At 37.2% G+C, this 13,807-nt stretch overlaps 1 protein-coding gene across 1 annotated transcript; it reads right to left on the bottom strand.

The window, feature by feature from the left end:
- Window positions 1–4,428: 4,428 nt before the first annotated feature.
- On the bottom strand, window positions 4,429–12,633 carry gabrr2b (gamma-aminobutyric acid type A receptor subunit rho2b). Its single transcript, XM_055186340.2, has 9 exons — window positions 12,400–12,633; window positions 10,653–10,759; window positions 8,890–8,957; window positions 8,058–8,281; window positions 7,895–7,977; window positions 5,549–5,689; window positions 5,230–5,382; window positions 4,928–5,124; window positions 4,429–4,813 (listed from the first exon to the last, which is right to left on the bottom strand). The coding sequence occupies exons 1-9, from the start codon at window positions 12,558–12,560 to the stop codon at window positions 4,505–4,507; spliced, it is 1,443 nt and encodes a 480-aa protein (XP_055042315.2). The 5' UTR covers window positions 12,561–12,633; the 3' UTR covers window positions 4,429–4,504.
- Window positions 12,634–13,807: the final 1,174 nt, after the last annotated feature.

The following is a 13,807-nucleotide window of genomic DNA, read 5'->3' as shown; positions in this document are numbered from 1 at the left end:
TTCCGGAACATATATTTTTTTTGAAAGTTTCTGGTTTTGTTTCTGTTCCTTGCAAAACATCAAAAGTTACTGGTTTTCGTTCCGTGAACCGGTTCAAAGCCTTGAACAGAATAAAACCTCATAAAGGTTTTTGAAAAACAATATGAGGGTGTGTAAATGATGACAGAATTTTTTTTGTGTGTGTGAATTATCCCTTTAAAGGGGTCATATTATGAGATTTTTTTTAAGGTGTAAAATAAATCTTTGGTGTCCCCAGGGTGTATATGTGAAGTTTTAGCTCAAAATACCCCACAGATAATTTATTATAGCATGATTAAATTGCCACTTTGTAGGCCTGAGCAAAAGTGTGCCGTTTTTGGGTGAGTCCTTTAAAAGGCAAATGAGCGGATGAAGTGCAAACACTGATCACAATGATGGTGGTTTGTTGTAATTGAAACTCAATTGTGCTGTCAATTCCTTCTTTTCTCCATCTTTCTCTCTGCACTAAATGGCAGTGCTGTGGTTGGATAGTGCAGATAAAGGGGGCGGTATTATTGTAATTTGCCTTGCTACCTACCTCACAAATCAGGCAAAATCTGAACGACCTAATTTTTCACATGCTTGCAGAAAATTCCTTACCCAAACAAACTTACTGGGTTGATCTTTTTCATGTTTTCTAGGTTGATAGAAGCACTGGGGACCCAATTATAGCACTTAAACATGGAAAAAGTCAGATTTTCATGCTATGAACCCTTTAAATAGAAAATAAGCCAATTTAAAAATTGTGAATTTTATTCAGCAGTTTTAAAGTGCACCTATTTCATTGCAAAAAAAATTGTATTTGGTATAATACAATGTGTTTGCGTGGTTTATGGTTAAAAACACAGCTCCAGATTTCACTCTCTTCCTGAAACACACGGATTTGAAAAGCTCTCTGTCCCTGATTGACCAGCTAATCTGTATGTTGTGATTGGACTGAATACCTCTGACGTCAGCCGGAAATGTGACGCTCCTTACCATGTTTGAAAGATTCGCTCACAATGCAATGCTAACAGGAGTTAACTTACAGGCTGTGAGTCAAAGCGGGAGGAATTATGAAAATGTCGGTCTTTACTACATCACCAATCCCAGGAAATAAACTGTTGCCTACAATCCGTGTGTTTGTTATAGTTCAAGAAAAGAGATTTACGTTGGAGAAGATAACTTGCGTCATTGTTTACTTTGGGGTTTGTACCTTTTGCATATCGTTAACATGTAGTAATACACACTTACACACAAAAGGAAATGTAAAAACTTGAATTGGACCATAGGTGCCCTTTAAATAATGTGACTGCTTTATACAATCATAAAAAAATCATGTTTTTATTCATTCTGCAGACAGAATCTTAAAACTGTGTTTTGGTGAGTTCATTTTATTTTGTCTCTAATTTGCTGTGCGGTGATTAAGAAAGGGAAAGATAGCACAAGTATATCAGTGCTGATTTGAAGTGACATCAACACCCAGACACTCAACAGACTTTTTTCACGTCATTTGCACTGATGTAGCCCGTACAATACAGTATATATAGGTGAAAGTGTCTTGTCTTTGACGTGTCCTTTATTAATATCTAGTTTGACTGTTATACAGTCAGATGTTATTGTCCTGGTTTCATCTTCTCATCTATGATCTGGCCAATCACATTATATCATCCACAAAACTAAATAAGGGAGTCCTGTAGGTGTTTCTGTAGGTGTATACAAAAACAAAAGTGGGATGTACGAAAGCTTTTAGAGTTCAGATGCAGGTTGGATGATATGTTGGTTCCCAATTTTCCAATCTGGCTGATATGTTACTGGATCTGTTTATTTGGTGGTCCTGAAATAACTTTCCTGTAAACCAATCAGAGTTAGAGGATAAGGAATTGGGAAAGGGTTTAGTTTATCCTTAGGGCTGGGATTGGCTCTAATACTTTTTGTAAACCATATGGTCACCTAATGTTAAGCTTTAAAAGCAATAAAATGATTTAAATCCAGGTGTACACACAGCATTCTCATATATCTTTGTTATCCATATCTACAGCGGGAAAAATAAGTATTTGACACATCAGGATTTTTATCAGTAAGTAGATTTCCAAGTGGGCCATCGACACAAAATTTCCACCAGATGCAGCCATCAAGCCAAACACCGAACCCATACAAAGAAATCAGAACATTTAAGTATACAAGTTGAGTCATAATAAATAAAGTGAAATGACACATAGAATAAGTATTGAACACACATTATTTAATACTTTGTAGAAAAGCCTTTGTTGGTGATTACAGCTTCTAGACGCCTCTTGTATGGAGAGACCAGTCGTCTGCATTGCTCAGGAGTGATTCTGGCCCATTCTTCCACACAAATGGGCCTCTTTTATGAACTTTAATCTTCAGTTCTCTCCATATATTTTCTATGGGATTTAGGTCAGGTGATTGACTGACTACATTGTTTCCTTGGCCTTGTGTTTGGGATCATTGTCTTGCCGAAATGTCTTTTCATTTTCAGCTTTCTGGTAGATGCCAGCAGATTTTTATCCAGAATGTCCAGGTACATTTCTTTATTCATGCTGCCTTCAATATTATAAAGTCTGCCAGTACCCATTGCTTAAAAGCAGCCCCAAACCATGATGCTTCCATCCCCAAACTGTTGGTTTGGTGTTCTTGGGGTGGTGGGCAGTGCCATTTCTTCTCCAAACATGGTGTGTAGAATGACTGCCAAAAAAGTTCAATTTTGCTTTCATCTGACCATACTATAGTCTCCCAATAATCCACAGGCTTCTCCAAATGCTCTTTCGTAAACTTTAACCAAGCCTCAACATGCTTTTTGTTCAGCAATGGAGTCTGGCGTGGTGAACGGGACTTCTTACCTTTTGTGTTAATATAACGATCGCGAGTCGAATCCAGTCTGTTTCAGATGTGTGAATAACCCATGAAAGACAGTCTAATAGAATTCATCAAATGACAATTTTTGTCCACAAATGCGTATAATCCATGAAATATAGATATATAGTCTGTTGTTTACATCAGATTTCACGTGAACGTGTATGAGATGGAGCCACAGCGATCATGTCAGCTGGGGGTTCAGGGTTTCTTTCTGGAAGTTTCACATTCCTGTGCCGGCTTGCTAGGTGTTTGCTCAGATTTGAGGTGGAATTTTTCGCTGTAGATAAAAGTTTTATTCCCACGCAGAGTGTACAGCGGACGCTGATGTTTTTGTCAACTTTTAACTGGGTTAAACTCGCTGCATAGTCTTGTTCTCTTCCGCGCTCCATGTTGTCTCTTTATGTTCAACACTAAACTGACTGATGGCGCGGCGCTCATAATGTCATGGTCACTCAACTCGCGTCACGACACGAGACAGTCTCACGAAACAAAATCAAGGTTAAATAACCCAGTAACGCAGCCTGCTTACGGGGAAGTAACAGTAATCTAATTACTGTTTTTGCAATTGTAATCCCTTACTTTACTTGTTACTTGAAAAAAGTAATCGGATTAGAGTAACGCATTACTTCTAACGCGTTACTGCCCATCACTGGTAATGAGAAGCCTTTATAGGCCATCAATTAGGTCTAAAGCAGGTGATATCAATTAGTACTGATATGGGGCAGGGTTTTTGCACTTTGTTCTCTTCGTGTGTTCAATACTTATTCCCTGTGTCATTTCACTTTATTTATTATGACTCAACTTGTATACCTAAATGTTCTGATTTCTTTGTATGAATTCAATATTTGGCTTGATGGCTACATCTGGTGGAAATTTTGTGTCAATATAGGCTACTTAGAAATCCCCTTACTGATAAAAAATGCCGATGCGTCAAATACTTATTTTCCCCGCTGTATTAGCTGGTTGTATTAAAACATAATTCAAGAAGATTTTGCATTAATTTGTGTTTTTTCTTTTGTTCTCATTTCTGTGATAAGCAAAATCTATTCTAGTCATCTACATTAACCAAGAGAAATTTTGCTCACTTAATGTCACCAGTAAGTCATTCAGGGGGAAGAAAAATATTTTAAAATTAGACTGTAATATAAGAAGCTTTGGGTACACATGGTGTTCATTTACAAAACACAAATCCAGTCCTGTTTACCCCTCTTCTTAACCCAAATAAAGATTATGATCATGTGACTAAAACTAAACCGTTCACTGACCTCTACTGTAACAACATCTGCTGCATACTAAAATGTCCCTCTGCGTGTTTATCTCTTTAATTCTCTGTTGTTTTTATTTTATTAAGTGTTATTTTACGAGTTGGCAAATTCGCACGAAGTGAATCTTAAAAAAACATACAATTATCCTAAAAAAGAAACAATAATGAACCCCCACCCCTTAGCCCAAATGCATAAATGTAAATTAAAAAGGCAACAACCATCATATTTTCATGATACTGAATTATTTCCTCATATGTGCACCATAAGCACACACAGCACATCCTTTGAGTATAATTGTTTAATTGTAAATAGCTTTCATGTATATCTAAAAACATTTTTGATACGACAAACACAAAGGCACATCAGCAGTACACAGACCAGTAAATGAGATTGAAGAATATAAAAGCTCCTGGAAAGATCATGCGCGAGTAAGCGTCGATAACATGGGTGTTCTGAATAATACTGAGACCACGGAGGGATTTCTTCTTGGCTCCTGTGCCGTCACTTTCCAAAGACAGATGAACAACCATGCGGTCCTGTTTCTCCGTCTCATCCTCACAGGAGACGACAGTCTGGGTGAATCCTGCCAGACCGTTACTATTAGGTTTGTTGTAGGCTCCATCCAACCTGATAGATTTTGTGTTGGACGCATCAGATGTGCAGGAGACATGCTGTAAACACACATATACATTAACGCTACTTTTCAGCTTTCGATAACTTGTACTGTAGTCATGCAGCTGCTTTTAACATTCATAGTAAATCCTCAGTAAATCTGAAGTACTTGCCTTCTCTCGTAACTTGCGATCTTTCCCATCAATCACTGTGGTTAAATAGTTCACAGCCGCATACTCCAGAACAGACAGAAACACAAAGACGAAGCTGACCCACAGGTAAATGTCTACAGCTTTGATATAAGACACTCGGGGCATGGAGGCGTTTACTCCGGTGATGATGGTAGACATGGTGAGTACCGTGGTAATACCTGCAGAAGAGGATTTATGCAAAGACTGCTGTGAGGCCTTTATAGATGCCACATCAGAAATAAAACAGCATAACCGTTTATTTAAAATAAAATACAGAAGTTTACCTAAAGAGACCCTGGCAGGAACGGCCCTCCGGTCGATCCAGAAAGAAACCCATGATAACATGACCATCAGCGTGGCTGGAAAATACGTCTGTAACAGGAAGAAGAAGATATGACGCCGGAGAGTAAAGTTGATGTAGAGACGATTGTACCAACCTGCAGGAGACATGAAAACACTTCACTTCATATGTACAATTAAAAAGCTTTTAATACGCTGCTGATATCAGCAAAATCCTGAAGGCAAAGCGTTCATTTTTGCAAGACACTTTAAACCTTTTCATTACCAGAATGACAGCTGTCTTGCTAATCCTTTGACCTGTACCTGTGCTGCTGTAGAAGGCAAGTCTGGAGGTGGTGTGAAACTTCTGAATGAGTAACTGAGAGAGCGAGATCTTTTCATCTATACTCAGTGATTCATCTCCACTCTTCCAGTAGAGCATCAGGTCTTCATCAGTGTAGGCGTCTGTACACACAGAGCATGAACAAATGTTGGCAAACAGTCCCGTGTAATATTTGGCATTGGTAGAAGGGTGCAGGAGAACCTCGCAGAAGTGTACCAACAACATGTGAAGAAAAAGTGTGCGGAAAAAGTATACAACAGAAGTGTGCAGGAGATGTGTGCATGAGGAATGTGCTGGAGAAGTGTGAAGAATAAGTGTGCAGAATAGCAAGCAGGAAAAGTGTGCAGAATAAAGATGCAAGAGAAGTGTGCAGAAGACGTATGCAGGAGAAGTGTGCAGAAGTATGCAGGAAAGCATGCAGGAGAAGCGTGCAAAAGAAGTATGCAGGATGAGCAAGCAAGAGAAGCATTCAGAAGAAGTATGCAGGACAAGCATGCAGAAAAAAGTGTGCAGAAGAAGTATGCAGGCCAAGCATGCAGGAGAAGTATGCAGGACAAGCATCCAGAAGAAGTATGCAGGATGAGCAAGCAAGAAAAGCATGCAGAAGAAGTATGCAGGACAAGCATGCAGAAAAAGTGTGCAGAAGAAGTATGCAGGAAAATCATGCAAGAGAAGTATCCAGAAGAAGTATGCAGGGCAAACATACAGAAGAAGTATGTAGGACAAGCATGAAAGAGAAACATGCAGAAGAATGTATGCAGGACAAGCATGCAAGGAAAGCATCCAGAGAAAAGTATGCAGGCCAAGCATACAGAAGAAGTATGTAGGACGAGCATGCCAAAGAAGTATGCAGGACGATCACGCAGAAGATGTGTGCAGAGCAAGCATCCAGAAGAAGTATGCAGGACAAGCATGCAGAAGAAGTACGCAGGACAAGCATGCAGAAGAAGTATGCAGGACAAGCATGCAAGCGAAACATGCAGAAGAAGTATGCAAGGAAAGCATACAGAAGAAGTATGCAGGAAAGCATGCAGGAGAAGCATCCAGAAGAAGTGTGCAGGAAAAGCATACAGAAGAAGTATGCAGGACAAGCATGCAGGAAAAAGTGTGCAGAAGAAGTATGCAGGAAAAGCATACAGAAGAAGTATGCAGGACAAGCATGTAGAAGAAGTATGCAGGACAAGCAAACAAGAGAAACATGCAGGAGAAGTATGCAGGACAAGCATGCAAGAAAAGCATCCAGAGAAAAGTATGCAGGACGAGCATGCAGAAGTATATGCAGAGCAAGCATCCAGAAGAAGTATGCAGGACAAGCATGCAAGAAAAGCATCCAGAGAAAAGTATGCAGGACGAGCATGCAGAAGAAGTATGCAGGACAAGCATGCAAGAGAAACATGCAGAAGAAGTATGCAGGACAAGCATGCAAGAAAAGCATCCAGAGAAAAGTATGCAGGACGAGCATGCAAAAGAAGCATGCAGAAGAAGTATGCAGGACAAGCATGCAAGAGAAACATGCCGAAGAAGTATGCAGGGTTAGCATGCAGAAGAAGTATGCAGGAGAAGCGTGCAGAACAAGTATGCAGGACAAGTATGCAGAAGAAGTATGCAGGACAAGTATGCAGAAGAAGTATGCAGGACGAGCATGCAGAAGAAGTATGCAGGACGAGCATGCAAAAGAAGCATGCAGAAGAAGTATGCAGGACAAGCATGCAGAAGAAGTATGCGGGACAAGCATGCAAGAGAAACATGCCGAAGAAGTATGCAGGGTTAGCATGCAGAAGAAGTATGCAGGAGAAGCGTGCAAAAGAAGTATGCAGGACAAGTATGCCAAAGAAGTATGCAGGACAAGCATGTAGAAGAAGTATGCAGGAAAGTATGCAGGAGAAGCGTGCAAAAGAAGTATGCAGGAAAAACATGCAAGAAAAGCATCCAGAAGAAGTATGCAGGACAAGCATGCAGAAGAAGTATGCAGGACAAGCATGCAAGAGAAACATGCCGAAGAAGTATGCAGGATGAGCGTGCAAAAGAAGTATGCAGGAAAAGCATGCAAGAGAAGCATCCAGAAGAAGTATGCAGGACAAGCATGCAGAAGAAGTATGCAAGACAAGCATGCAGAAGAAGTATGCATGATGAGCATGCAAGAGAAGCGTGCAAAAAAAGTATGCAGGAAAGCATGCAGAAGAAGTGTAGAAAAGAAGTATGCAGAAAAGCATGCAGGAGAAGTGTGTACGAGAAATGTGCAGAAAAGCAAGCAGGAGAAGTGTACAGAAGAAGTATGCAGGAAAAGCATGCAAGAAAAACGTGCAGAAGAATCATGCATCACTCACAGCTCTCCAGCTCTAGCGTGCATGTCTGTGTGTCCAGTGGAAAGCGGCTGAAATCCATATTACATGCTGATGTTACAGTCACCCTAAAGCAAAGAAGAACACATTCAAATGTTATTGTCATGTTACATCTATGACACGTCTAATCCAGCCGGCTTCATCTAACCTCAGACTGTAGAGAACTTTGCCATCAGGATAAACTCTGATCATGATATTCTCTGTGGTGGTGTCATGGATGAAGGACCGCTTGGAGTGGACAAAGAACACATCAGGCACCCAGATCTTCTTCACTAAACGTCCATCAAAGGTCATGCTTTTATTGGTTTTACTGGGAAAAGACAGACGCTCGTCCTTCCAGTAGTGTCTCAGGTAGAGAGTCATGGTGAAGTCCTGTATGAAAAGCAAGACATGCACCGCCTGGTGAAGTGAAATTTCTTTCTTATCTTTTCAAAGTTACTTTATAACGTAGGTTTAAATAAAGCCAAAGAAGATAACTGACACTGCAGAGGAAACGATTGCGTATAAACTCTTAATTGGTTGCAAGTTTTTTTTTTGGCATAAACAGAAAGTCCCATTGACCTACTGGGCATTTGCCCAAATAATGTTTTTAATGCCAATAAACACCAACTTTTGTGTGTTTTTACATCACCACGTCTTTCTGAAAACAATGCTGTTATTACTCATTGTTCATGTGATTTCAATATAATGGAAAAACTGCTCATTAAAAAAATAATTGTTGTAGTTGTTATGGCATTTATGTGCACTTGATTATATATTACCATCTGTTGGCATTACTGAGGGCTGTCAGTGGGTTTAATCATGCCAGATGGAGCAGGCATTCTGATTGGCTGATTCCCTGCCAGTGTCACTGGATTAGCATTTTACATAACACTAAATCTACACACACACACACTCCTAACATCAGCACTGATATGATAAACAAAAGCATGACCAGATCTCATTTGTGTTTAGAAGAAAAGTAATGACACATATTATACCATATCCACTTCTGAGATACTGTCCAAACTCTCCACCTGTACATCTACACCCACTGGCACTGCTGGACCTGAAAAAAATGTGTTTAAGTTAAAGGTGGGGTGCATGATCTCTGAAATCCAATGTTGACATTTGAAATCACCTAAACAAACACGCCTCTACCCCAATTGAATCTGGACCTTCTTTTCAAAGACCCGCCCCACACATACGCAACCCATGCAACGATGTCGGTTAGTAGACACGCCCCTAATTGGCTACAAGTGTGTTGTGGTACTCGGCCAGACTCACTTTTCCAAAGCGTTTTTCAAACATCATGCACCCCGCCTTTAAGAATAAGTTATTAAAGGAACAGTTTGTAGGATTGTGGCTAAAACTGGTACTGCAATCTCACAACTGGTGGCCAATACACAAAATGACAATATAAACATGGGCTGCAACTCAACTTTTTAAATGACAATATCCTGGCCAGACCACTGTTGTCAGTGATATAAGTATTTGAAAGGAAAATTATTTCTTTATGTCTAGTGACATATCAGGGCCATTTTATGATTAATTGATATACATTTCTTACATACTGTTCCTTTAAATAGTGGATATTGGTTCTATTATATCATTAATTTAAATCTAGGCAGTGGCTTGCTATTTACACAAAAATATAGAGACATTTTCTAGTTACAATATTAGCATTTTCTTAGGGATATGATATTTACAGTGAGTGAAAATAAGTTTAATTTAATAATAAAATTAGATTGGCAATATGTGTAAATAGTAATTAGATTCTTCCAATATTGGCAGATACTATGTGCACCGCAGTATTTTTGTAGATCCAATAATCCAATTAACAAAGTGTAAATAATATTTACTAAAATGATTTAAAGGTGCAGTGTTTAATTTTTACAAAGATCTCTTGACAGAAATGCAAAATAATATACAAAACTATATTATCAGGCGTGTAAAAAGACCTTTTAATAATGAACCGTTATGTTTTTATTACCTTAGAATGAGACGTTTTATCTACATACACTGAGGGTCCCCCTATGTGGAAGTCGCCATTTTGTGCCACCATGTTTCTACAGAAGCCCTTAACGGACAAACTTTTTTTACTAATTTGTCACCGTCTATGACATGTTTTTCCAGTGGCAGCTACAGTAGCTTCTCTATGTGTTTCAAAAGCGAGGGAAGAGCAGTGGACTGAGCCGTTGGTTGCAATTTGCAACCTCACCACTAGATGCCGCTAAAATTTACACACTGCACCTTTAATGGATGCTGCATTATTAGGTAAATAAAAGCCCTCATCGACCCCTAACCCTTCCTAACAAATACTTTTATTCTTAATAAACACTCATTTATTACCTTTTATAACGTTATTTTGTTGGAGAGATTTATTTGACTTAAAGTAAAATAAATTTCATGTCCTTCTAACACAAGCATTTAAAGAAATACCAGCGCTTCATCTACACCAGGGGTCTCCAACCTTTTTGTGAGCAAGGGCTACGACAATGGATAAAACAATCTGGAGGGCTACTTTTTTAATATATACTCAAAACGTTTTTGTTTTTATTGTTGATTTTATTTTACTTGCATGTGTTTTATCAATGTTAACGTTCATAAAAGAAGCCAAGCTAATATAAAAATATGTAATAAATAAATTAAATTAATAGAAAGTGACGGGCAACTCACAGACCTTGTGCGGGCAACCTGGTGCCCGTGGCCACCATGTTGGACACCCCTGATCTACACACACATACACGAGATTTGTTTTTACCTGCAAATGCTGGTCTCATGGTGAAGTCATGATCATTGACACGCAGAAGATGGTCTGATTTTACCTGATTTGTCTTGGTTTCATCCAGCATCTTTTTGAAAAGTGGACTGCAAAACAGACATTTCAGCTTTCACATTTCATAGAGATGATGATCAGTGAAAAAATACAATCACGCAATCATGCAGCTGCACTACCTTATACTGTACACTGTACACAAAAAAAATGCTGCTAAATAGCACTAAAAGTGGTTCACTGACTTGTAATCATATAGGGGAACCGTTTTTATATAGCACAATATGGTTCTACACAGGTGCTACACAGGTACTACATAGGTGCTATATGGCACTTAAAACAGTTCCTCTATGATTACGAGCCAGTGAACCTCTTTTTGTGCTATTTAGCACCGTTTGTTTTTAGAGTGTAAGTGTAAAACATTGAGCCATTTACTTCAGACAATTTTTATATATTCATGCTATAAGTTTCTCATACAAAATGTCCCCTTTAAAACTGTCTGAATATTATGCTTTTAATAAAATATCTTTTTTTTTTAAATGAAGGCACTCAAAATGCTAAAAAATCTTAATTTTCGTTCATCCTCAACCAATACACAGCATTTTAAAATGTTTGAATTCACTCTCTTAAAAGTTAAAGATTAAATGTAAAAAGTTAAACTTTGGTAACACTAAAATATTGGTACACTTTATAATAATGGTCTGTGAATCATAATGAACTTATACATTTATTTTTACTTCAGGATGAACTAATGCTGAGTTAACTAATCATAAACTAACGAAGAGTCATCATGAAGTACAACTTTACATGTTTTTTCATTGTTATGTATTAATTAACAATGAATTCATTTGTTGAGTCATGAGTCATTTTGTACTTAAAGATGATTCTAGTATATGTTTAGTACAAGCCTTAACTCAGCATTACTTCATATTTAAGTAAGAATGGATTTAGGTATTAGTTCATTATGCTTATTTGTTAACATTAGTTAAAGCATTAGCTAACATGAACTAACAATGAACAATTCAATTTATTAATCTGGTAACACTTTACAATAAGGTTCATTAGTTAACATCAGTTAATGTATTAACTAACATGAACAAACTATGAGCAATACATTTGTTACAGTATTTATTCATCTTTGTTAATGTTAGTTAATAGAAATAAAGCTTTTAATTGTTTGTTCATGTTAGTTCACAATGCATTAACTAACATTAACAAGATTATAATAAAGTATAAGTAATTGTTGAAATGAACATTAACAAAGATTAATAAGTGCAGTTCATTATGTTAAATAATGTAAACCAATGAACCTTATAAAGTGTTACCATTAATCTTAGTTCATGTTAATTTCAGCATCTACTAATATATTAATAAAATTTAAAAGTTGCAACTGTTAACATTAGTTAAAGTCTTGTCATAAACTATCATTTAAGAAAAAAGAATAAATGCTGATAAACTACAGTATATTGCTCATTGTTAATTCATGTTAGCTGCCATTTATATGCATTTGACAGACGCAATGCTCTACCACCGAATGTTACCAACATTTTTTACTTGCAATAAAGCTTTGGTAATGAAAAGTTACAGCCCATGACATAACTGACTTAATAACTTCAATCTCCCGTTTAATTAGGCTAATTCGCATTTTAACCAGTTGACCGAAGTAGTAAAGTTTTACAAGATCTAGTTTTGACCATATATTTTCTCAGCAAAACTTTAAACATGTTATACTTACGTTCCGTGTTTGTGATGCTGGACTGAGGTGGTCCTGATGTTGCGTCTCATCGCACCGCAGTCACCGAACAGACACGCGCAAAACACAAGCAGCAGCGCGAGTCTTAAGTCACACATCGCGTCAAACACCGCACTTTCAGTCGCGTCGCACCATCTTCCCATCCGTGTTCAGATAATATTAAGAGATGAACGACTAGATATTTGAGGATAGACCGAGAGATGAACACGCGCGCTGATTGGTCACACAACAGACTCTCAGATGAAGGTCGCAACGCGACGGTCATCTTACGTATGTGTAGGCTTATTAATTTAATGAGCAGCCATTTGACATATAAGGTTGATAATAAAGATTGTAACTTTCTTATAAATGGTATATATATAGATATATTAGACAAGTTTTTCATGAAAGGAAGAATTATTCCAAGAGCAAAATGTTTTTGGAATTCCATTCTAAGAGATGTTATTTGGAGTAAAGCATGGCCCTATAAATTTTGTATTTCAAATAATGTAAGAGAAATTCATTTGAAGATATTACACAAAATATGTCCAACTAATTTGCTGCTTTCTAAATGGACATTGGGAAAGAATGTCCTTTTTGTTATAATAGTGAGGAGTCTTTATGTCATTTATTTTTTGATTGCCAAAATGTACAGGCTTGTTTTCTGTCTTATCAACTAAAATTAACACAGTCATAACATTTAATATGAAAGATATTTGTTACTTTGAGAATGATGATAAAAACATTTACAATTTGGTAAATTTCTTTATTTTGTGTGGCAAATTCTTTATTCATAAATGTACGTTCACTGTAAAAAAATTTGCCAGTAACTTACCGTAGATTTAAATTTATGTTTTTTTACTGGCAACATTTTGTTCAAAGTTAAATGAACATTAAATATTTACAAGTCTTTGTTTTTACAGAGTAAAACTAAAAAAACAGCATCAAGCAAAACATTCTGGGAAACAAAATCTGACGCAAAAAAAACAGAAAAAGGTTGATGATGATTTCTGGTTCCCAGAATGCTTTGCATGAGGCTGTTATTGTATAGTTTTATTCTGTAAAGATAAAGACTTGTTAATATTTAAAATTTATTTTAACTTTGAACAAACACTTGCCAGTAAATAACATAAATGTAAATCTACGGTAAATTACCGGCAACCCAGCTGCAATAACATTGTAATTTCTACGGATTTTTTTTACAGTGTTTTTAAAAACAAATTTTTTATTTTGTTCTTCAACTTTGGGAGTTTCTGTCTGTGATGCCTGTTTTTCTGTAATGATGTTTATATGTTCTCGTAATTAAATAAATAAACAAACAAACAAACAACGTACGTATGTATATAACGCGTTATCTGGAAATGTCTCATTAAAATAACACAAGGACATTTACTGAAAACTCCTGTTTGCT

This window comes from Misgurnus anguillicaudatus, chromosome 18 (genome assembly GCF_027580225.2).
Source record: "Misgurnus anguillicaudatus chromosome 18, ASM2758022v2, whole genome shotgun sequence".
Taxonomy (NCBI): domain Eukaryota; kingdom Metazoa; phylum Chordata; class Actinopteri; order Cypriniformes; family Cobitidae; genus Misgurnus; species Misgurnus anguillicaudatus.
This window is presented reverse-complemented; position numbering and strand designations above follow the sequence as displayed.

Bases quoted from the DNA above. Each gene is read 5' to 3' on its own strand.
- gabrr2b (XM_055186340.2), bottom strand. From the start codon at position 12,560: ATGGGAAGATGGTGCGACGCGACTGAAAGTGCGGTGTTTGACGCGATG. The intron at 10,760-12,399 runs GTAAGTATAACA...TCTGTTTTGCAG, and splicing joins CAGCATCACAAACACGGAAC to TCCACTTTTCAAAAAGATGC. The intron at 5,690-7,894 runs GTGAGTGATGCA...CTGTGTGTACAG, and splicing joins CACGCTAGAGCTGGAGAGCT to ACGCCTACACTGATGAAGAC.